General features: G+C 37.8%; 1 protein-coding gene across 7 annotated transcripts in view; it reads left to right on the forward strand.

Annotated features, from left to right (window-relative positions):
- SPAG9 (sperm associated antigen 9) overlaps nucleotides 1-19,581 on the forward strand; it is a 151,953-nt gene extending 132,372 nt beyond the window's left edge. For 5 of the 7 annotated variants that reach the window (XM_070773266.1, XM_070773264.1, XM_070773267.1 and 2 more), the window contains 9 exons: nucleotides 1,087-1,167; nucleotides 1,831-1,898; nucleotides 3,981-4,129; nucleotides 5,125-5,296; nucleotides 7,236-7,349; nucleotides 9,191-9,229; nucleotides 10,121-10,297; nucleotides 13,133-13,282; nucleotides 15,982-19,581. In XM_070773266.1, coding sequence (XP_070629367.1) covers nucleotides 1,087-1,167; nucleotides 1,831-1,898; nucleotides 3,981-4,129; nucleotides 5,125-5,296; nucleotides 7,236-7,349; nucleotides 9,191-9,229; nucleotides 10,121-10,297; nucleotides 13,133-13,282; nucleotides 15,982-16,097 — 1,066 coding nt within the window. In that variant the 3' untranslated portion in view covers nucleotides 16,098-19,581. Of the gene's footprint in view, nucleotides 1-1,086; nucleotides 1,168-1,830; nucleotides 1,899-3,980; nucleotides 4,130-5,124; nucleotides 5,297-7,235; nucleotides 7,350-8,400; nucleotides 8,592-9,190; nucleotides 9,230-10,120; nucleotides 10,298-13,132; nucleotides 13,283-15,981 lie in introns of those variants that run through there. The other 2 variants (XM_070773265.1, XM_070773269.1) reach the window with 2 other exon arrangements.
- The last annotated feature ends 4,244 nt before the right edge of the window (nucleotides 19,582-23,825 follow it).

Here is a 23,825-nt window from a genome sequence, read left to right on the forward strand (position 1 = left end):
TACACACAGTTTTGAAGTTATATTGCAATACCTCATAAATTGGACTGGACTTGCATTGGTTCTGAACGGTAAACCGTATGTTTGTCATAGGATATTCCCTTCATGTAATATTCTTGCGAAAAAAGTAAACTTTAAAATCTGGGTGATCTAAAAATAGGAGATCCTGAACAACAGAAGTTGTTCAAGAAATAAAAGGGATTAAAAAAATCTCTGGCTGCAGAAAGGCCCAATTTTAAACATAACTTCCGGGAAAACAAGGACAAATAACAGTCCAAAAGCGTAGGAGCTGATAAACACTACAGGACTTCTCCACTCTGTAGTAGTGTGAAGAGTCTCACAGACTTGTGCTTTTCCTAAGGTTAAACAAGATCACTAGTGCATCTTTCCCATAAAGGACTAATACTACAAAATGAAGGTTTGACATACATTTTCTCTATGAAGGGTCAGACAAGAAATATATCAGGTTTTGTTGCCTTATGATCTTTGTAGCATCTTCTTAACTATGCTGTTGTGCAAAAGCAGCCACTGCATTGACAATACCTAAGTGAACTGGTGTGGATATGTTCTAATAATAAAGCTTACGAACACTGAATTTCATATAAGTCTTGTATGTCATGAAATACTCTGCTTTTGTTTTTTTTGTTTTTTTTTCCCAACCATTTAAAAAATGTAAAGACCATTTTTAGTTTGCAAACTGTGCTAAGACAGGTAGATGGCTGGATTTGGCCTGTGGGCCTTAGTTTGCCACTCCCTGATGTAAACCACTCTGGTTTCAGAAATTTATAGCTCAGTGTAGTAGAAAAGTAAGAAGACTATTTTTTTTTTTAAAAGATTGATAGCCAAGGATTCTGAAGTATGTGGTAATCTGAAACCAGCCATGCATTAGTTCTGGCTTTTCCTTCTTTTTATGTTTCTGTTTGCTTAAGCAGCTTATTTCTCTGCCTTAGGCCTATCCTTTCCTTGTTTTGTCCTGAAATTTTTATGTTACTCTTCTTTTCTTTTGAAGAAACTTTGTGTCATTATTAGATATAAGCAACTACTTGATGTGTTCTCTATGCCTTACCAGTCTTGATTTTGTTCTTGCAGTTTGTATGTCCATTCATCTGTAGCCCAGTGGAGGAAATGTCTCCATTCTATTAAACTTAAAGATTCGATTCTCAGTATTGTGTAAGTTTTATTTTAGAAATTCTTCCTTTGAAAAATATGTATTTTGGTATAAACTAGATTCTAAGACTATTAAAGTTAACATGCACTTCATGACTAAATCAGTATCCATGTCTTTTTTAACCCTCTTTATGAATGAGATTGAAACTAGGAAATAAACCAGATAATTTTAAGTAGAAGAGAAAACTTGCCAGGTTGATTCCTCACTGTACTGAGAGTTCTTTAGTCTGTTGGCGAGAAAACCAATTAAAACCCGTGATATTTGTTTTAGAATATTCTTTATACTTTGTGAATATGTTGATTGGGTGATTGATTGACTAGTCCTTTTCTGTATGTTGACTGTGAAAAGTCAGTTTGTCGCTTAGATCCACAGAGCTGACTCTTTCTACTCAAGGTGTGTGCCTCTGGTCTGTGGACCTTTTGTCTGCAATGAGAGGTTAGAAAGTGAAACAGCTGAGTCACCACACATGCTTCCTATTTAGTCCAGCTGACATTTTGATAACGAGACTTTTCTCAGTGAAGAAAAGAATCTGTTTCTTTAGATTCTCCTGTAAGCTCCTGACAGCACAGATTGGTCTTCTGAGGACCTCTGAACTAGTTCAGTAGCATGTGATGTCTTCTGTATTCCCAAATGGAGAGTTCTGAAATCCCCTTTCCTGTTTGCAGACACGTGAAAGGAATTGTGTTAGTGGCCCTAGCTGATGGGACCCTTGCCATCTTTCACAGAGGAGTTGGTGAGTTTCTGTGAATATATAATGTGTGCCCTGGTTTGTTGCTTTGCAAGAGCATTTTCAAACAGATTGACCTCTTATGTTTTAAAGAAATGATATTTCATAGGAGAAAGAATAAAGGTTTAAACTGAATACTAACCGTGTATGAAATGAGTAAATATGTGAGTGCTTGACTGGAGGCATACATTAATGATATACCTCAGTGAAAATTTGTTTACCATACTGAGCAAATAGTCCTTAAGGTCCTCTTAAATAATGTACAATGGAAGTATTTATTTGTTTTCTAGTCATAGACCTAATTTAGTGAGAGGATATGGTTTCTTTTGTCCAGTATTTTAAAAGTAATTTGCATTCACTTACATTTGGAATGTTCTTGAAAAGAATTTTTAATTAGGTAAAGTTTAATCATTTTCTTGTCACATTTTTTATATTCTTCCCCTTTAAAGCAGTGTTTCTACCATCTGCAGACAGAAGGTGTCAGAAAACTGCATTGAGTGAATTAAAGAAATTGAGCATATAATTCCATGGTACATGTATCATCCAAAAGTGATGTCTCCTTCCTACTAGATTGGTGGATCGGGGAAATATAAAAATATAGATCCGACATGAGACTTTGGAAAAGCCTTGCAAAAATTAATTTTTTATTTTATTAATTAATTTTTGCAAGGCTTTTCCAACATCTCATATCTTTTTGCAACCTCAAGAAATGTGAGGTAGATGATACTTAGGTGCCTAGAGATTTTTGATTAATGACTGCATAACGAAAAGAGAGGCCTCTGTTTTACGTTGTTCAGGGCCTTTATAGACGGTATCTGAGTTTAATCCGCACAGCAGCTTATGAAGAAAATTCTGTTGTCATCCTCATTTTGTAGCTGAGAAAACTGAGGCACAGTATTTTAGTTACTTGTTCATGGTCACTCAACTAGTGAGTAGGAGAACCTAGAAAAATGGAATAATAAATGTTTTGGTAAATTGAATCCAAAACTGAGCAAGACAAAATACATTTAATAAGGATAAATGTAAAGTCCTGCATTTGGGTTCCGAAGAGTAGATGGAGATTTGTGTGAAGAGTGACAGTTACCTAAAGGATGACATTAAACTCAGTACAAGTTAGTTAACATGCTAAACCTCATAGAAATTAGTGTCCAGAGCAGGGCTGATGATCCTGCTCAACTCTGGTAGAAAGATAACATGAAATGGATCTGGACAAAATGGAGTTAGGATGAAAGTTCCATAAACTGATGTGTCCAGAACACATGCCAGAGATGCTTGGTTTTGAAAAAAGAAGACAGGGCAGTAACAATGAAGTGAGACTAGATTTATTCTGTGTTTCCATTAGGCAAAACTACAGATTAAAGAATGATTATGTACAAGAAGGCAGACTTTAGCTGAGTATGGGGAATATTTTTAAGATAATTACAGTTTTCTTAAAATGAAACAGCTGCTTTGTGAGGAAGTATGTTTTCCTTCACTGAAATTATCAAGCAAAGCGAGCTTACAGTGGTTGGTTCTCATTTGTAATGAATTTCTTGTCATCACTAAAGTTATGCATAATTCCTAAAGCCTTAGCAGTGAGTTGCCTTTGACTTCTATCTAAGAAGATACATCAAAAATGCAAGTGAGGCAGAGCAATATTATGCCCAAAATAACCTTAAATTCATTCTCATACTTAAAATACTTTTGTAAATAGGTAACTTAAAAATAACTTATCACATCACCTCTATTGAGAGCAAGGGGATCCAGGTAATGGGTGGCAGATTGGACCATATGATCTTTGAGGTCTTGTCCAACTCTGTTTGATTTATATCTGATTTACAGATTTAATTTATAGATTAATATCTGTAATATATGCACTGTATATATTACACTGTGTGTGTATGTGTGTGTATATATATATATATATGTATGTATGTATGTAATATATACAGCTTGCCTGGGATTCATATCTGTAAATATATACTGAAATACATATTTGGGGATACTTTATTAATAAATTTAATTACACACCCAAATAAAATATTTCTTGAGTTAAAATTGAGTAAAAGATGGTATACATAAACTAATAATTTACTTCTTATTTTAAAGATGGACAGTGGGATTTGTCAAACTATCACCTGTTAGATCTTGGACGACCGCACCATTCCATCCGATGCATGACTGTGGTACATGACAAAGTTTGGTGTGGCTATAGGAACAAAATTTATGTGGTTCAGCCAAAGGCCATGAAAATAGAGGCAAGTTAACCCATGTTTTCTGTACTTACTGAATTTATATTACCTGAAATGCCTAAGATTTAATTATTTTCAGCTTTTTTAGAAATTGTTTTCTGAATCTGTGTATTTTGAGGTACTTCAGTGATATACTGGATGAATTCTCAGCTTTCTATGGTACTTTATCTCTCTTGCTGCTTTTGACTATGAGTATGGGAAGTGATTTTTTTTAAAGGAAGGAAGATTCACACATGAATGTCTAAATGTATGTCTGAGTATCTGTAGACCCATACGTGTATTGCTTAAGTATGTGGTTCTTGAAATGTTTACTCATGTAGAGGTGGTTTGGGAGAAGAACTCTCAAGTCTCCCCCACTGCTCAGTGTGTGTTCAGGCAAATCCATATATACGTCACAGACTGAGGAATAATACTGCAGTGGGAATTCATTGTAAAAATAAAAACCTCTTAGCATTGTTGTCTTTAAAAAGTTTTGCCACAGTATATAAATTTATTCTAATTGTCTAAAGAAAGAAAAATAGTAGGAAATTTTTAAGGTGGAAGTTCTCTTTTTATCCCACATCCTGTTTACAAACCTAGAAGTTCCATTTGGTGTTTATTTTTTAGATATATTCTTTACATGCAGGTATATGCTTACATATACAGCACAGTAGGTTCATTTTTGTTTAACTATAAATAGGATCTTATTTTGTGTATTGCTCTGGAACAATGCAAAATCTTGAGGTCCAATTCAGTCTTTTTGTTGAATGCTGTTACATAGAATGAATGTGTCAAGATTGCTTTCGTAAGTTGATAGTCTAACACAACATCCTTTAGTTCTTTTTTCTTTCTTTTTTTTTTTTGCAGTATGGGATAATAGCAATTGTGTATATAAGAGTAAACAATATTTAGGCTCCTCTTTTATTAGGTAGTCTGTCAAATTATTGTGCACATTAGCACAATTTTTAAACACTAACTCCTAGATAATTAAAGTAACATTGTGATTGAACAATCTTTTCTAGAAATCATTTGATGCACACCCCAGGAAGGAGAGCCAAGTGCGGCAGCTTGCCTGGGTGGGTGATGGCGTGTGGGTCTCCATTCGCTTGGATTCCACACTCCGTCTCTATCATGCACACACTTATCAGCATCTGCAGGATGTGGACATTGAGCCTTATGTAAGCAAAATGCTAGGTAAGCGTCCAGAGCATTTTATCTTTGTCAATCAAAGAAAATGGTTTATTTTTAAATGATTTCAAATGCTAAGTAGAACCAATGAGTAAGTTGCCTCAGGAATAGTGATCTCTTATCACTGAAACTGTTGGCAAATGATCCATCTACTCTATGATTCTTGACAAAAACTTAAGATCATTTTTGACTCTTTCTCTGTTGTTCCCCACATCTAATCCATCAGCAGGAACTGTCGAGTCTTCCCCCCAGAATATCTTAAACCAGTAATGCCTTTTTTTGGCTACACCACAAGACTTTTGGGATCTTAGTTCCCCAGCCTGGGATTGAACCCATGGCCCACAGTGAAATTGCCAAGGCCTAACCACTGAACCACTAGGAAATTCCTTAAATGAGTTACATCTTTATCTCTACCACTATTCCCATAGGCCAGGTCACCATCCTTTCCTCCTCAGATGACCAACAACCTCTATCTTTCTGTCTCTACTCCAGTCAGTTTCTACATAGTAACCAGTGTGCAAACAATCACCATGCCATACCTCCATTTATGTAATGCCAGCCATGCAGAATATTCTTGTCTTTAGGTGAGATTTTTTTGTGAGATTATTAGAAGAACTTAAATGGTATGGACAGCTCTCCTTGCTCACTCTGGTCTGTCCACACTGACCTAAAGTCAACAGGTTCCTTCCCATATCAAGGCCTTCACATAGTGCTATATCTTCTGTCTGAGAAGTTTTTCTTAGTCCCTTTGTACTTGGCTTTCAGGTCATGTCTTATATGTCACATCCATAAAAGACCTTTCCTCATCTTTATTTCCAGCTTTGTTTAGGCCTTCTTATACTTTTTCTTCATGGACTTATCATTACTATGATTGTACCAGTATCATACTGTCTCTCCCCCTGCAGAACTAAAGCCCCATGAAAAGGGGGCTTTAGACTAAGCTTTAGACTATCTCTGCTTAATCCAGTGCTGTTAGGAACATCATAGGTGATTTCTTTATGAAGAAAGGTTGAACTACATCAGTGGTTTTTAACTTTTTTTGGAATCGTTGCCCTCAGAAAACCTGATGATTGCTGTGTGCCCTCTTCCTAGACTCACACATATATAAACATAGATACAAACCAATTTCAGGAATATATTTTGACCATAGGTTAAAGATCTCTAGCTTAGACTAAGATTCCTTCAAACACTGCGATTCTATGGTCATACTCTGATTTCTAGTAAGTAGAACTTATGACTAAATGTTATCTGTCTTAAATGTATTAATATTACCTGTTTAATAATTTTGCTTCTCAAATCCCCTGAAAATAGGATCAGTTTAAAATTTCCTTGAAATTAAAAAGTGCATTAATTCTCCCTAAATTGTATGCATATGGTACCCTAAAATTTCTAAGTTACTTTAGACCCAAATATATAAAAAGGAAAGTGTATAGGTTTTGTTAGCAAAGATCATTTCTTAACCTATGCAAAGAAATTTAAGGCAAGCAAGAACTCTCTAAGCTTATAAAACGGAAGAACATTTAATTTCCCCAATCTAGTAAACTGTTTTTGTTGAGCTTTTTTTTTGGTTCTGTTTTGTGTTTTGGTTTATTTGGCTTGGTTTTGCAGGTCCTTAAGTAAATTCTGCATCATATTTCCTAATCCACATCATCTTCCTTCTGAGTGATGATATAATGCTAGCCACTTTCAGAGTTTTCTTTTTCTATTAGCCATGAATTGTCAGATGATATTGATTGATAGATGATAGCCATGAATTGTCAGATGAATTGATAGATAATAAAGTCAAATGAGAGTTGATCTTGATTGATGTGACTTCTGGAAATATCCAACCAGCTCTGGTCACAATCCTCTCTATTACATTAGTCCAGCTGCTCTGAGGGACTTGGAACCTAAAACATCATCTGCTCTGTCTTTTCAATAAAGTGTTTTCCCCCCTTCCATACAGGTACTGGAAAACTGGGCTTCTCTTTTGTGAGGATCACAGCGCTTATGGTGTCTTGTAACCGTTTGTGGGTGGGAACAGGAAATGGTGTCATTATCTCCATCCCATTGACAGAAAGTAAGTACTTTTTAGGTAACTGTCACAGAAGAGTTGTGGGGAATAGCCTTGTCTGAAATCCAAGTGGAAGGAATTGAGCTAAATAATAGAACTAAATTGGCAAACCTGTGGTAATTCAGAAAGTCAAACTGATGGCAAAGATCTAACTATTGTTCCTTCACTTTTTCTGTGAAACTTACAAACTCTAGCAAATGTATCAGGACTAACATTTACAGTTAAAAGTTTTTCATTTTGAAAAACTGTTTTTCTCATTTTGGGAATCACTGTATTATCTATTTCCTTAAATAATGGTCATAGTCCGTTTTTCTTTCAACCTTATTATACTAGTATCCAGAAACATTTCTACCTAATATCCTAGTTTTTTCATACCTCTGTGGTAATTAGTTTAGAATATCCCATGTAGCTTATGAGTTGTGGGAGACATTTCTTACTTAGGACGTCATCAAACACTGACTTTAAGAGATAAGCTATCTTGTATTTGAAAAGAATGTGAACAAAATGTACTTCGTATGTTTTTCATACTGTGTTCCATTACATTGATCACTCATTATATAAGTGATTTTGTGTTGCAGAATTCATGGGCAGGATTTGAGAAAATTGCCATAAAGTAATTTAATAAACACATCAGAATTTAAAACGATTTGAAAACACTACCATAAAATAACGTAATAAACACACCAGAATTTTTAGGAGAAAGGAGGAAGACTGGATGGTGTTACATTTTGAGCCTTTAAAGAACCTAAACTTTTTTTTTTCCCCCCTGACACTGCATGGCTTGCAGGATCTTAGTTCCCCAGCTGGGGATAGAACCTAGGTCCCCAGCAGTGGAAGCATGGAATCCTAACCATTGGACTGCCAGGGAATTCCCTAAAGAATGTAAATTCTTAATCCCAGCTGTATTTTCTTTAAAATTTTTAAATTTAATTAATTTATATATTTTGGGGGCCTCCGCTGGGTCTTCATTGCAGCGTGTGGGCTTTTTGAGTTGTGACAAACTCCTCTCTAGCTGCAGTGCTCCAGCTTCTCACGGCAGTGACTTCTTTTGTTGCAGAGCACAGGCTTTAGAGTATCCGGGCTTCAGCAGTTCCAGGAATGGGCTCAGTGGTTGTGGCACGGGCTTAGTTGCCCCATGGCATGTGGAATCTTCTCAACTTGGAATCAAACCCATGTTCCCTGCGTTGGCAGACATATTCTTAACCAGTGGACCACCAGGGGAGTCCTTCCCCGCCCCCCCGCTTTTTTTTTTATTTAAAAAATTTTTTTTTGGCTGTGCGAGGTCTTCATTGCAGCATGCAGGCTTCTTCAGTTGCCCCACAGAATGTGGGATCTTAGTTCACTGACCAAAGATTGAACCTGTGTCCCCTGCATTGAAAGGCAGATTCTTAACCACTGGACAGCTATTTATAAATCTATGTGTTTAGACCACTTCTTAGATCTTAAGAGATTCCAGGATCCCCAGAGTTCATTTCAGTTCTTTATAGATGAGAGTTCCATTTTGGCATAGTCATTTGCACAGGATTTCTTCAAGAAAAGGGGGGAATATTTGCAATTAGGAAATGCACCCCAGTAAGTTCTTATTCATTAAAATTGCTTTATAATTAAGAAAAGCAAAATCACAGTAAACAAAATTGTCCTTTCTGAGCAGCGATGTTCTTCAGAGGCTTTGGTAAGAACTTTGTATGTTTCTTGGTATTATACCAAGTTGGATTTTGTTTATTTAATTAGGAGCTTTGAGCTCCTGAGTTGCCAGATAGAATATGCGAAGAGTGGCAGCTCATAGTAATCCTTCTCCTCCCTGTCATGCACCTCTCCATGTCCCCTTTCCTCCTTTCTCACTTTAGCCGTAATCCTCCACCAGGGACGTTTACTGGGGCTGAGGGGTAAGTTCAGATCCTGAACCACACTCTTCTTCCTGGCTTCTCATGGCCACCGTGAGGCCATTCTCACGTCTCTAGATACCCTCTTGAATGTTCCTAAATGTCATCCACTTGCAGTCACTGCATTGCAGCAGGTGTTCTTTTGTTTTTTAATATTTGTTACATGGCCACCAAACTACTGCTCAGCAGCTTAGTCTATTTATCATCTTTTGTTGCAGCTGAAATTTCTGTCAGACTTTGTTTTCCCTCCAATAAAAACACGAAACCTCTCTGAAAACTGTCATTAATCCACATTGTTTACTCTTGTTACCAATCATGTTTCTTTCATTCACTTACTGGCACATGGAATGGGGTGTTTTGTGAGTCTGGTCATTCTAAAATAATTTAACCAACCATCAGTCTGGTGTAAATAAAAACTATTGTATTGTACTGGATGGATCCTTTCAAGCTCAGCTTTTTACTATCACACAAGGGAAGTATACTTAGCACAGGGGAAAAAATGAAAAGATAAAGTATAAAAGTTCTGCTTAAAAATATACCTGTTTACTTTAAGCTATATAACTGGTTAGTTGTCTAAAATGAGGATTAAAAAACAAAGTGGATATACCTGAGAAAGCTGTTTTAACTAAAATGATTTTTTAATTAATAGATGTGTTTAGAAAGTAAACTTAGTGCTAGACTGGCAAAATCCCCTACTCCATTTACTAAGATACTTAAAAATAACTAGCATGCTATATATCTCTTTTTTCCAGCTTTGTCTTGAATTGGTATTGCTGCTCTTGTTTTATCTCAACTGGCTGTAGCTTTTAGATAATATAAGGATTAACCAGTAACCTCTTGCATCATTACTATTTTCTAGGGGAAAATATTTGGTGTTTGGTTTTTCTGTTGCAGCGAATAAAACATCAGGAGCATCGGGAAATCGTCCTGGAAGTGTCATTCGAGTATATGGTGATGAAAACAGTGATAAAGTGACACCAGGGACATTTATACCCTATTGTTCAATGGCACATGCACAGCTTTGCTTCCATGGGCACAGGGATGCTGTGAAATTTTTTGTGGCTGTCCCAGGTGAGTTAGAGTACTCTGTTGAGAAACTGCATGTCCAGTTGACTGTTGAACAATGTGCATTTGAACTGCATGGGTTTATTTATACAGATTCTTTTCAGTGGTAAACACCACAGTACTGCATCATTCCATGGCTGGTTGAATCTTTGGATACAGATTGTGGTCATGTAAGAACCGTGACTATGGAAAGCTGACTATTAATTTTACTCAGATTTTTGACTACACAGAGAGTCAGTGCCCCAACTCCTGCATGGTTCAAGGACCAACTATAATTGTCTGTCCCTCTATCCAGTCTAATACTAAGTACTGGAATTACAGATAATTCCAGCATAATCCTTGAAATGGTCTATAATGGAAATATGAATAACGTGCTATAGAGATACTTGATAGAAGCTATTTTAGAATCTCTCTTCCACCCCAAAAACAAACTTGATTTTATTTAAGAGACTTTTCATTTTGAAAAGCAGTAGTATTGTTTTGTCACTGCAGAATACCAAGAGTAGTTTTGACCTCATAAAGGAGATTTCTAAGAAGCCCTGTCATCAAGGCTCTGTTTCGTAGGAGATGGAAAATGTGCTCTAATACCTTTATCAGTGTTGTGGCAAAGAACGGAGATAGTCTGGGGTCTGGGCCTTTGCCACTTGGTTGGTGTGTCAAGCAAGTCGCTTAACCTCTGATACTCATTTCTTTATTTCCTAAGTGGGTGTGATTAATAGCTGTTAACCAACCTTATTTGTTGTAAAGATTAATGAAAGGGCTCTGGGAACTATAAAGCACCATCCAGATGAAAAGTGGCAGTTATGATGTCCAATGGAAAATGTCCCTTGAGAATAGTAAATGATGTTACCGATCATCTGTAAGCAGGACCTGTGTTTTGGATTTTTTTTCTCCCCTGTAAGACGCAAGTTTAGGAGTTAGACAAAGTTTAAATCTGGCTTTGCCACAGCAACTATGTGATGTTGGACATGGCGTTATCTCAGTGTATTAGTCAGGGTTCTGCAGAGGAACAGAACCAAAAGGGTGTGGAGTAGGGAGGGAAAGAGGAAGAAAAAGAAAGAGGCTGTGGGGAGAGAGATTGATTTAATTTAAGGAGTTGGTTCATGTAATTATGGGGGCTGGTAAGACTGAAATCTACAGGGCAGGCTGAAGACCTAGGAAAGAGTTAAGTGTTTGCAGTTTAAGTCTAAAGGAGGCAGAATTCCCTTCTCCTTGGGAGACATATCTTTTTCTCTTAAGGCCTTCAAATGATTGACCCACCCGCATCTGGTAATTGATCTACTCTACTCAAAAGTCCACTGATTTAAATGTTCATTATATCTAAAAAATACCTTCACAGTAGTATCCACACTGGAGTTTGACCAAAATGTATGGAGCCTAGCCAAGTAGACACGTAAGATTAGCCACCACACTTTTTCCTGAGGATGTTCCAAAGGTTAAATGATTAAGTGTACCTAGCTGGCACATGGTACCCTAACCAGTTATTCAGTATTCCTAACAACATGGTAATGAGCTTCCTGAAGTGTATGTGTAATATCTTTGTATAGTTATTTCCTCAAAATAAACTTGTAGAAGTGGTATTGCTGGTTACAGGCTTACAGGTTTTTCTTGCTTTAAAAAAAAAAAAGCCATAGAGACTCATTTGAGGCTCCTTTATATTCTTCTAATCTTACTCCCTTCCCTCTTTTCTGTTCATCTATAACCACTATCCTAAAGTTGACATGTATCCTTCTGCCCATGTTTTTGTATTTTTACCACATTGGGACATATCTATAAATAATATAGTATTTTTTATATTTTTGAACTTAAGTCTTATGTTGCACATATATTATTCTGCAACTTGCTTCTCATTTTTGAGATTTGTTAATATTTATACATAAAAATCTAGTTCATTAAAACTATCCTGTCCATGTCCAACATAAAGTAATTTTTTATAAAGTGTATCACATCGTGGGACTATGTCCTGGTAGCACCTCGAGGGATGGTCTGTGTAGTTTGACCAGAAGATAGCAGATCTGTCAAGAAATCACTCCACGCTCATAGAGATTATAGTGTGAATAATATTTCAAAATTTCTGTCATTTCATACTTAAAGATTCTATCTTAAAACGTAAATATTAGAATTATATATTAACCAGTCATTTTATTTGCGTCATCTAAATTTAAAATAATGTGCACTATTTTTAAGTATGAGAAAACCTTTGGATTTGAGTTTTCACATGGTGGCTCAGATGATAAAGCATCTCCCTGCAATGCAGGAGACATGAGTTCAATCCCTGGGTCAGGAAGATCCCCTGGAGGAGGGAATGGCTAACCACTCCAGTATTCCTGCCTGGAGAATCCCATGGACAGAGGAGCCTGGCAGGCTACAGTCCATGGGGTTGCAAAGAGTCAGACACGACTGAGCAGCTAATAACTTATGGATTTGAAATTAATTCAGTTATTAATTATGAATATCCACATTCATAAGGCTTAAGTTGAAGACTTTTCTCAATCTCTTACATAAACGCATATGTACCCTGCCAGAGGAGAGAGCTTTTCACTACCCCTCAGATAAAATGATGTAGGTTATAATAGTCTGAAGCAGACAGCTAAGACCAGCTGAGCAATATACAGTTCTCATATTGGATTCTGGACGTCTTTGTGCTTTGGGACAAAATAGCTTTACTTTGATTTCAGATTGGGCTTTCATGGCCTTATAGATGTTTTCTCATCGTGCAGAGGCTTTTATTAGAATGTACTTATTATGTTGTTCAGTTTTCTGAAAATACTCAGGAGATAATGAGTCTCTCCCACTCTAATCCTTGATAAATAATATTTGCTTGCATTCCTATATAAACAGGTCAAGTCATCAGCCCACAAAGTGGCAGCAGTGGTACAGATCTGACAGTTGACAAAGCAGGGCCATCTGCACAGGAGCCTGGCATCCAGACACCCTTGAAGTCTGTGCTTGTCATTAGTGGAGGAGAGGGCTACATTGACTTCCGAATGGGTAGGTCATTGGTTCTGTGGGCTCCGTTTCTACCGTTTTGTGATGTGGATTTTCACTCACGTAAACAAGAAACTCAGATACGTGATTTCTAAGGTTTTCTTTGGACCCTTTACTTGGATTTTATTTATTTATTTATTTTTGCTACTTTCATAATTTTTTTTCTTTTTATACCAAGATGTGTGTGTTTGAAGGAGCATTAGAAAATAGCAGGGTTTGGTCATATATTGAGGTGTATGTGAAGAGCTTATGGAATCAGAAGGCCTTAGGGAAATCATTCAATCTCCCAGAACCTCAGTTTCCTCACCTGCAAAGTGGAAAAATAACAGTATCTCATAAAGGGTTGTTTATAACCAAATTCATTTCATTTGTTCATTCTCTCATCTTATAAACATTATCTGCTCTATGCATGAGATACAAAAACAAAGTCTCCCTCCAGTAAATTATAGAACATGTCAATAAATTACAGTGTTACAGATGCTCTGATAGAGAGTAGTCAGTTCTTCCTAGGAGTAGGGGAAGAGGGAAATCAAGAAATGATGCTTGAGATGACTCAGCACTGAAGGGCATGAGTCTGAAGAATTGGGTTGGGGATGATAGGGGGAAGGCTGGGGAGACTGGCATTTCAAGGTAAGAGATAGCTTGAAATGTGAAACTGCCTTAATTAAAGAAAAATTGTTTTAAAATGACTAGAGCATGGAGTAGAAGCAAATATAAATCTGACCACCAATCAATCCAGAAAGGGAAGGGAGGGTCTGGATTATGAAAGGCCTTTATATACCTAATTAAGGAGTTTATACTTTAAAGCAAAGGAAAATTATTGGAGAACTTTAGAGGAGCAATATGATTATATTTGGGTGTAAATGGATTGGAGATACAAGACTAGAGGTAGGAAAATGGATTAGGAAAAAATAAGTGAAGAAGGTAGTACCAGTAGGAATAGACCAGTGATGGGGAATTGGTAACTAACTAATTGGTGTGGAGAAAGAGGAAGTGATCTATTTACTTAGCAGTAAGGACTCTCAGAACAAAAGCAGCAGATCTGGTGGAGGGAGAGGAATGAGGACAGGTGTTGGACATGTTGACCTTGGAGCACATGGAAGCTGGGAGTTGCCTAGGTGGAAGAAGTCCATGGGGGCTTTTAGGTATAAGAGTTTTATATCTCAGGAGGGAGGAATATGGGGACTCTTGGCATACAGTGGTGCTAAAAATCGCAGGGGTTGATTAGTTCATCCAGGAATGTGTAGGGGCCAGAAGAAAAGATTCTAAGATAGAACCCTGTTTTAATACTCCACTTAAAGAATCATTAGAGTTTATGAAGGGATCTAAGAAGAAATGGCCAGAGAAGTTTACAAGAAAATACAGAGAATTGATGGTTATGAAAGTGTTGTGCTTTGTAAACTATAAAGCACTGATATATATTTATTTGCTATAAATAAAGAAACCCTTTGGACTGGCCTAAAATCACAGTGATTGAAAAAGTTTCTAAACATAAGGTTTTAGGGAATATAATGTTGTAGAGTGGTGACAAATACTTCAGTTATAAATTCTGTTTAAAAAAAAAGGTATATAAAATTTAAGGTCACGTTAGGACTTCCCTCCTGTTCCAGTGGCTAAGAATCCACCTTGCCGTGCAGGGGATGCGGGTTCAGTCCCTGGTGGGGGAGCTAAGATCCCACATGCTAAGGGGCAACTTCCGAGCCCGCAAGCCACAGCTGGAGAGTTGATGTAAAAGGCTTATTGACACATTTTAAAGGCAGGATTTTTAATGTTTAGCAACAGTGATGTCAGTAAGAATGGAGAATACCTTTATAGAGATGGGCTTCATTTGGCTGGGTGATTTTTGGACCTTTTTCTTCCGTTGCAACATGGTGGTTGGAGTGTAAAAATTGCTTTACGATGTATGTCAATATCTCTAGGCAGTCCAGCCTGAAAAGCAGAATTTGTTTTAAAGCATGTGAAGTGTGCGTGTGTATCTGATTCTTTGTGACGCTATAGGCTGTAACCTGCCAGACTTCTCTGTCCCTGGGATTCTCCAGGCAAGAATACTGGAGTGAGTTGCCACTGCCTCCTCCAGGGGATCTTCCCCACCCAGGGATTGAACCCACGACTTCTGCATTGGCAAGCGGATTCTTTACCACTGAGCCACCTGGGAAGCCTATCTTAAAGCATAGGTCAATTTTAATAGTAAATATGCTTTTTAAAGGGTTTCCCAGGTGGTGCTAGTGGTAAAGGACCAGATGCCAATGCAGGAGACATAAGAACTGTGGGTTTGATCCCTGGGTTGGGAAGATCCCCTGGAGGAGGGCCTGGCAACCCACTCCAGTATTCTTGTCTGGAGAATCCCATGGACAGAGGAACCTGACAGGCTACAGTCCATGGGGTCACAAAGTTTTCGGATATGATTGAAGCAACTTAGCACATGCACGCAACATGCTTTTTTAAAATTGAATTTGATATTTTTTATTCCATTTCTTTTTTCATATCCTGTAATATTTTAACAATGAGAAATTAATCTCAGTAGTCCTCTGCAGAAGTTAGACAGTGAAGATTCTGACTCATGGCATTTCTTTTACTGTGTTCTCTGAAACGGGCAGCAGGCAAGTTTTATGTGTGCTGCAAATGTGCTCACCATGAGTCTATGTGCATCAGCCTACACCTTCGATCTTGTCCTTAATCTGGGTCTCCTTATCATCCACCAGGTGATGAAGGTGGAGAATCAGAGCTTCTTGGAGAGGATCTTCCACTTGAACCTTCTGTCGCCAAAGCAGAAAGGAGTCACTTGATAGTGTGGCAAGTGATGTATGGTAGTGAGTGAACCCATAGGACACAGATGGCAACAGGGAAGCCATCTCTTCTGCATGGTTTATTTTCCCTTTATTTAATGGTCTCTTTGTGAAATAAGTTTCACCACATAATGTGTGAGCATTTTTTTCTGTTAACTTTATACTATAAAATCTGTCCTGCTGTAACAATACAGGAGCTAGCTGTTTTACTGCACCAGTGTTATAGGCAATTTCAGTATATTATGATCAAATCAAAGAATGTTTACTTTCTGCAAACTGGCGAATTTTAGAAAGCAATCCAGATGTGGTTTACTCTTGCACAGTTAATGTCACTTACTTCATTTGATGGGGTCACTTTTTAGCTGTCACTAATAATGGAATTAATGGAAATACTTGATATATGAAACTGTACCATTAAGTACAATAGTAAAGTTTCTCCCAATGTATTATAAAATTGACACAAACTAATGTTAGGTGGATTATCAGGATTTATCTAAATGTCCCTAGAGGGCTAAAAGCTAACTGTAAATTACTCTAACTTTCATTTTCAAATCTGACAAATCTTGTTTATATGGTATATAAAACTTTGTTTTCATCAGATTTTGTGGGGGGTGGGGTTTTATATTAAAGAAATTAAGACTACACTATTTAAATAAAAATTTCTTGTTTCTGACTTATTAGAGCTCTAAAGTTTATGGGGCCTGCTTTTCTGAATATTCTACTTGATTTTTTGTTTTTGAGACTGGTGTCACTCATTTTCATACTGACATATTTGAAAGGTTTATTATTTAAAAGGCTTAGAAGATGCACTTCAGCAATGGAGGATTTTTTTTTTTAAGGAAATTGTGGTTTGGATGTCTTACACGTTGGTGTAAGATGGTGGTGGTTGGATGAGTTTTTTTCCATGTAAAAATTTCACTTGGTTACCAGTTGTTCTTTGACTGCTCTTACCAGTTAATAAGAGTAAAGCCTTAGTGGTGATGGAGTATGGCCTAATGAACTGAATGAGTGATTTGCTTAGCAGTGGTATTTTCTGTTCTGTATAAAACTATATAACTGCCCATACTTGATAATCTGTACATAAATGACATTTAAGCTTTTATGCCCTTTTGAGATTAAAATGCCATTTTCAAAGAAAACTTGAAAGAGAAGCCAAAATAGCATAAAGTAAAAGTTGACATTACATCTTTTCACTCACAATAGAGTGAAAAATAAGAGTCTGGGTTTAACTGACTTTCTTGTTTAATAAGTTTTAAAAACCATTAAGCTATAGTTTTTCTTCCCCTCTCAGACTTCTTGAAAATGTATGATTTACCATTCTTAATCCATCAGTTTAAGCAAAACTAAGTTTAAGTACTAATTTAAAATATAAACTTATAGGACAAAAGGGCCACCCCCGCCCTGCCCCGCCCCAAGTCCGAAGGACTGCTTCAGGAAAAGGAAGCAGCAAAGGTCTCAGATTGTCTCAGCATCCTAAAGGACCAAGTACTTTACTTCTGAACTGTAGTGGAAAGATATTTGTAAAAAGTACCACCAGTATGTTTTAAACATATAGATGATTAGCCTAGATTATAAAGTACATAGGATTTAATACATCAGAGGGGGCCTTTGGATACATTTGGTCACGTGTCTAGAAGCACATTTTATACACAGTACAATTTTCCCACTTTAGATGCCTAGGAGGAAAAAAATTCTTGGTAAAAGCTTTAGGAAAAGGATAATTTTTTAACTTGAACTACTTAGTCACTTTTTTCAAGCCACCAAAACTTAGGTCACTTTTCCATAGCTTATAAGTTATGTTTTTACTGATACTTTATTTTAAATCTGAGCCATTGCTGGCAGTACCTTAAAATAAAAAATCACATCATTAAATGTTTTGGGAGAATGTTGTATAAAATTCACAAAAAAAGAGACAGCCAAATGTTTGAGAATTTTAATCCCAAGAAGTAAACATCCTAGAGTCAGACCCCACATGCTGTTCAGTCTTTTACATGTTTCTATGACTGAATGTAATTTAGGAAATCAGGAGTTAAAAATGAAAAATGCAAACATGTTACAGTGGTTGTTTATTATTGCTCTTTATAAACTTATTGGCTTTAACTTAAGGAATATAGGTGTGTAGTTATTTTATCTAAAGCTGTCAGATGTCTGTGGCCCTGTTAAACTTCAGGGACTAGAGAGAGTACAAAAATGCCTATACAATTTGTTTTAAGAGCTTGTCTTTATATTTGTAATTTCAGTTCTATATTTTCTACAGATTGCTTGACTTCCACCTTTTCTCCAACAATAGGTTTATATTCTTGTAGTGTTCACTTTGGTCAAGGTGGTAACCTTTGGTAGAAAATGCCCAAGTCTGAGTTTCTGCCAGCAGCGAGCAGTTGGTTTAAACTGCTGATAGCTACTCCATCAACGGTAGAGAAGAGGCTTGAGTACCTTGGGTTGGTCTCTCCATGTAAGAAGAAATTACCCCCGTTGGAAGAAATAAGGAATACTGAGGATTTTCTCATTTTGTCACATTTGGCTTACGTATGTCATTGAACCATGTAAAATTGCCGATATTCAACCATTGCCGATCTACAAAAATGACAGTATCATATGCATCAACCTAACACTCACTGCTCGATGCAGGTTAAAATCCCTGTGAGGCAAGGGGAGAAGATTCTTTAGGAACTCAGTTTTGAATGTTTTTCTCTTAACTCATGTGGATCTAAAATTTAAAAATAGGAATGAATGTCTTAATAACTACAGCTTGTTGAGAGTGTGAAACATTTTGAGCACAAAATATGCAGCACATAACTTTTCACATGAAGTGTGTTGCATAGAAAAGGTTAAAATACATTCTCTGAGTTGCTGTGGTGTTCATTTCTTGTAAAGGTCTTCCTTCATTTGAGATTAGAACCTTTAAATGGCTGCCTTAGTGACAAAACAAAGCAAAACACTTGTCTCATAATCAGTAACTGTCCTAAAGAACGTGTGTCTTGCAAATGCTGTAGAACTGAATATTTATTTCCTTGTGAGTATTATGACCATTACCAAAGGATTCAGTCAGATTTAGGGCTCTTCTTAATGGATCATGTTGAGAAAGGGACTCATTTTGGTCCCAGTTTGTAAAGGGAAGAGAAGAGAGAATTAAATGTGGAAATCATAAGTGCTTTTCTAACAGGGTTATGCTATTTTGTAACACTAAATGTCTTTTCCTTTTTTAAAAAAAAAAAATAAGTTTTTATTATTAATTTTGTCATATATTTCTCAACATTATTTTAACTGTTTTATGGTCTGAATTTGTCTTTTGTCCTAGACATCTTATTTGGAATTTTATTTGCCTCTATAATCTTAAAAATGGGTTCTAGAGTATCCCACTTGCTATTTCTTTAGAGGCTGATGCTTCATTTCTATGAGCAAAAAGCTCATTTGGCAATGTAGTTATTTCAATATTTATTTCTATTATGGAATCCCTGGGGTTCGGAATGTAACTTTGTATATGAAATATATATATAAATATGTATATGAAACATGTATGAGGAGTGTGTTTTGTTTTGTTTTTGCTTTTCCCAGGGGTCTGACCTTGATTTATATTTGAAATGCCCAATCATCCCCCATCAAACATGTCATTCCAAGGGTCAGGATTGTCGCCATTTGGCATCGGCTGAAAGTGAGCAGTGAGGAATACATGAAGAGCATGTTTGCTTAGTGCACGTGTTTAAGTGACAATGTGAATAATAGACAGTAAGGCTTTCTAGAAGTGTGGGTATGCTGAGTAACAACCCACACATGATACTGAGGCATTTGCCAGATCACTCAGTAATAAGAGGAAGGCTATAATGTAGATGTTAATACAGTGTGCTTATTGTGATCCGTTTGCTTGCGAGAGACTCTGGAACGAAGGGTGAGTATAAAACTAATCACGTGGTAGCACAATGTGAACCCAGTGCAGTGGTATGTAGTCTAATGCCGTGTTCTTTGTTTATAAGAATGTGGGGTTCTAACAGGATAGTAAAAAGTAGTCCTGATTGCCACATTAATAGAATAGTTCATAGTCGGTGGCACGTCCATCTAGCCAGTGAGATTGGATGCTCTAGAATACAACAAACAGCCTGTCTCATTCCTGCTTTACAGGACCTTACCTGACTGCCCCTTGGTACTTTGGGGCCTACCCAGTCATTGTTTTGGAAGCTGATTTTTTTGAGCCTCATTTAGTCATATTCCTTATTCAGCCAGTCTGTAGTGAGAGACTGGAGTAGCTCAGTGCAGGACAGCAAATGTTCATAAGAATTTTGTTGGAGGAACAGGACGGAGCCTGGAACTGTAGCCTTCGGTCCCATGCAGTGCTGAGATTGTCTTTCAAAACTTAATGAAAAGATACTGTCTAAACGTCCAAGCTCTACCTCACTAGCCCCAAGGCCTCTCACACTAAGTGTGGGCAGGAGAGCCTTGGTGACTACAAAAGCATGAACTTCATCCTCAGCTCTAAAGAAGGTCCCGTGTTTCGGCCAAATGTGCACCTCATTGGGCTTCAGTGGCTCAGCTGGTAAAACATCCGCCTGCAATGAGGGAGACCTGGGTTTGATCCCTAAGTTGGGAAGGTCCCCTGGAGAAAGGAACAGCTACCCACTCCAGTATTCTGGCCTGGAGACTAACATCCATGGGGTAGAAAGGAGTTGGACACGAGTGGTCAATTTTCACTTTCATCTTCAGTTGTAGCCGGTATGTTAGGAAAGAGAGAGAGCTTCTCAGAATGCCTTAAATATTTGGTGATTAATACAGTTCAAGTTTACAACTCATTTCCTTTAGAGACAGTGGTATGATGGGAAAGAAGGCAGTAGACCTGAACAGGCCCTACCCCTACTGTGACCCGTAACCTCTCACTTCAACACAGTGCTCCACAGCCATCCACAAAGCCATGGAACTACTCCAGACCCGAGGACTTGACTGTCTTAGGGGCCTGGGCCCAGGCATCTACTACTTTAACATCTTTGGTTTGGACCTCAGTTCTCATGTGTTAGAAGAGGGTTGGTTTATCCAGGTGATCATAAAAAATCCTAGCTCTAACCTTTCTGGCTCTGTGACCCTGGCTCTAATTTGTCTTGGTATGTTATGTACAGATACTAACCATACCGCCTTGCAGGTCAAAGGTTGCCCAGTCTCAGTAGTATTCCATCATTATGAAAATCCAATTTATTAGAACATCACTATACAAAAGGAGGCAGTTTAGCTCCTTGCTTCTACGTCCAAGCAGAACGTTGGCTCCCACCCACAGACAGAAGGTAATTATGGTTTGGTTTGAGGCCTCAAGGCAGAAGGTAGACCAGCACTGCAGGCAGCAACTTCACAGAAAAGCTGCAATTCACAACCAGGCCAGGAGAGGGAGGTATGGCCAGAATCATCCAGAAGCTAGTTAGTCCCAGAAGTGAATTAGTGAATATTTCCTTCTTCCTCTAATCTCCAGAGTAACAGAGTACTGATGTGTTTGGTAAAACAGTTACCCCGGTGATTCTGATCCTTTTAATTGGGATTAGCTGCTTGAGAGGAACTCAAGGAGCCCAGCTAGATTCACAAACAGCTTCTTCATTCTCAGCACATGGTGACTTGCTGCAGGCTCACCCCAGACTCAACCCAATGCTCTTTTCCTTTTTGATTTATGGATAACTGAAGTTTAGGGCACTTTGCTACATTAAAAGTATAAAGGGAATAATTTTTCACTCCATTAATTTGGTAAGGCTATTCTTTTTTTATAGGAAAAAAAGCGATAACCCTTTAGTTGTTATGGCTAGCTTACATAAGCATAACATCTAATAGTTTTCTGAAGGTGTTTACTCCATAAATTGGCAGGTGAACCACAGAGCCACCCTTTGGAGTGTTATACTTTGTCCTCAGGTGATCCAGAGGCCTGGCCAAAGGAGACAACTGACCCATTGGTAAACGGGTCTAAACTGAGATGAGTAAAGGCCTAGGGTCCTCATAGGGAGGTATACAAACCAGATTAAACTCTGCACTGGAGGCTACCACAGTGTGTTGAGAAAGTCCTAGATCTCAGATCGGGAGATTTGGGTTTGAGTCCTGAGTCTATTGTTCCCTAATTTTGCAACCCTTCCGTCACTAGCTCCTTTGCTATAAAAGAAGAGTAATACCTCAAAGGGTTCTCGTGACAGCTTAATGAAGTAATGATGTGATGGTGGTTGACACATTATATGCCCCCACTAGGCACTCAACAACAGGCTTTGGTGTGGTCCCTAGGGGTCAGGTGTGTGAAGATAAGTAAGACACCCTTGAGAAGATTAGGGTAAAAGAGGAAAATAGAACGAAATGGTGAAGTGGAGTCAAGTATTGAACGACTGTCCATTGGGGCATTATCTGAAAAATGATACTGGTATGGTGTCTGCTTTGGCTGTTTATTTTCTAATGTGGTAAGAAGAGAAAAACTGTCTTCAGTGCTTACATAGTACAGAATATTCTTATTTACAGTCTTTTTATCAGTGTTCTAGACCTTGGCTGTCCTAAGAGAACTGTGTTAGGAAACCTTGGGCCTATTGAACCTTTCAAGGAATGCCTTTTTCTCTTGCCCCCACACCCCACAATTTAAGGAAAAGGAGTGTTCCATAAAAACTAAACACGGGAGGAGACCTGTATTCTCTTTTTCATGGAAGAGTTGATTTCATTCCTTTGCAGGCACACTGAGGAACATGTTGAAGTATGAAAATAGTGGTAAGTTTGACAATGTTAGATGCTATTAGAATGTATTTTTTCAGTATCTGTTGCTCATATGTTTTATTAAACTCCTAGTCACTGCATATAAACAGGTAGAAGACATACAGAACTAAATAAAATATTAACATCTGATGCACAATAGGGTGTGGTATAGTGGCAAGAATGATTATGTGCTTTCTACATGAGTAAGAAGGTTAGCATTACTCTGCCCAAGCAAGAACGCAAACCCCCATCTGTTAAGATTTTTGCAGGCCATCTCCAGTGCAAAAACCTCCAAAAAGAGTGGAGCAGTCTTTCGAAAACTTGAATTTGGTCATCAGGAGTATTGTACTAATGATTCAAAGGATTAATGGAAAGATTAAATGAGATAATATACTACTCAACAGCAAACAGGTATTGTGTCCTTAACCCCCACTGAGGCTTCAGTTTCTTTTCCTACTGACCTTTCTCATTAAGCTTACTTTTTTTTTAAACTTTCGGCTAGCCCAGACAAAGTGACAAATCCTAGAGGGGATTTTTAGCTGCTGGCCTTTTGATGCATTTTGGCCTGTTTTGCTTCTGTTGAAACAAGCTTTTATTCTGTAGAAAATCTACATTTCTATCTTGGAGAGTATGCTTGGGGCAGTAAATAAGGAACTGGAAGCAAAAGTTTGGCATGTTCTTCACCGGAAAAGATTCCAATTTTGATTCTTACAGTCATCTCACACATTCTTCCCTCCCAAAGGACCCTGACGGAGATGAGCGGAAACTGGGCAGATGCCTCAAGGCAAACCTTGGCTGACTTAGAGACCCATTCCTCAGCTTCTACCCAGCTGAAGGTTTATCAGACTATTCTGCCCCATATTCAGTTTGTTTCAGTCACTCAGTCTTGTCCGACTCTTTGCAACCTCATGGAGTGCAGCACACCAGGCTTCCCTGTCCATCACCAACCCCCGGAGCCCGATCAAACTCATGTCCATTGAGTCAGTGATATGCCATCCAACCATCTCATCTTCTGTCATCCCCTTTTCCTCCTGCCTTCAATCTTTCCCAGCATCAAGGTCTTTTCCAATGAG

The sequence above is a fragment of the Bos indicus genome, chromosome 19 (genome assembly GCF_029378745.1).
Source record: "Bos indicus isolate NIAB-ARS_2022 breed Sahiwal x Tharparkar chromosome 19, NIAB-ARS_B.indTharparkar_mat_pri_1.0, whole genome shotgun sequence".
Lineage (NCBI taxonomy): Eukaryota > Metazoa > Chordata > Mammalia > Artiodactyla > Bovidae > Bos > Bos indicus.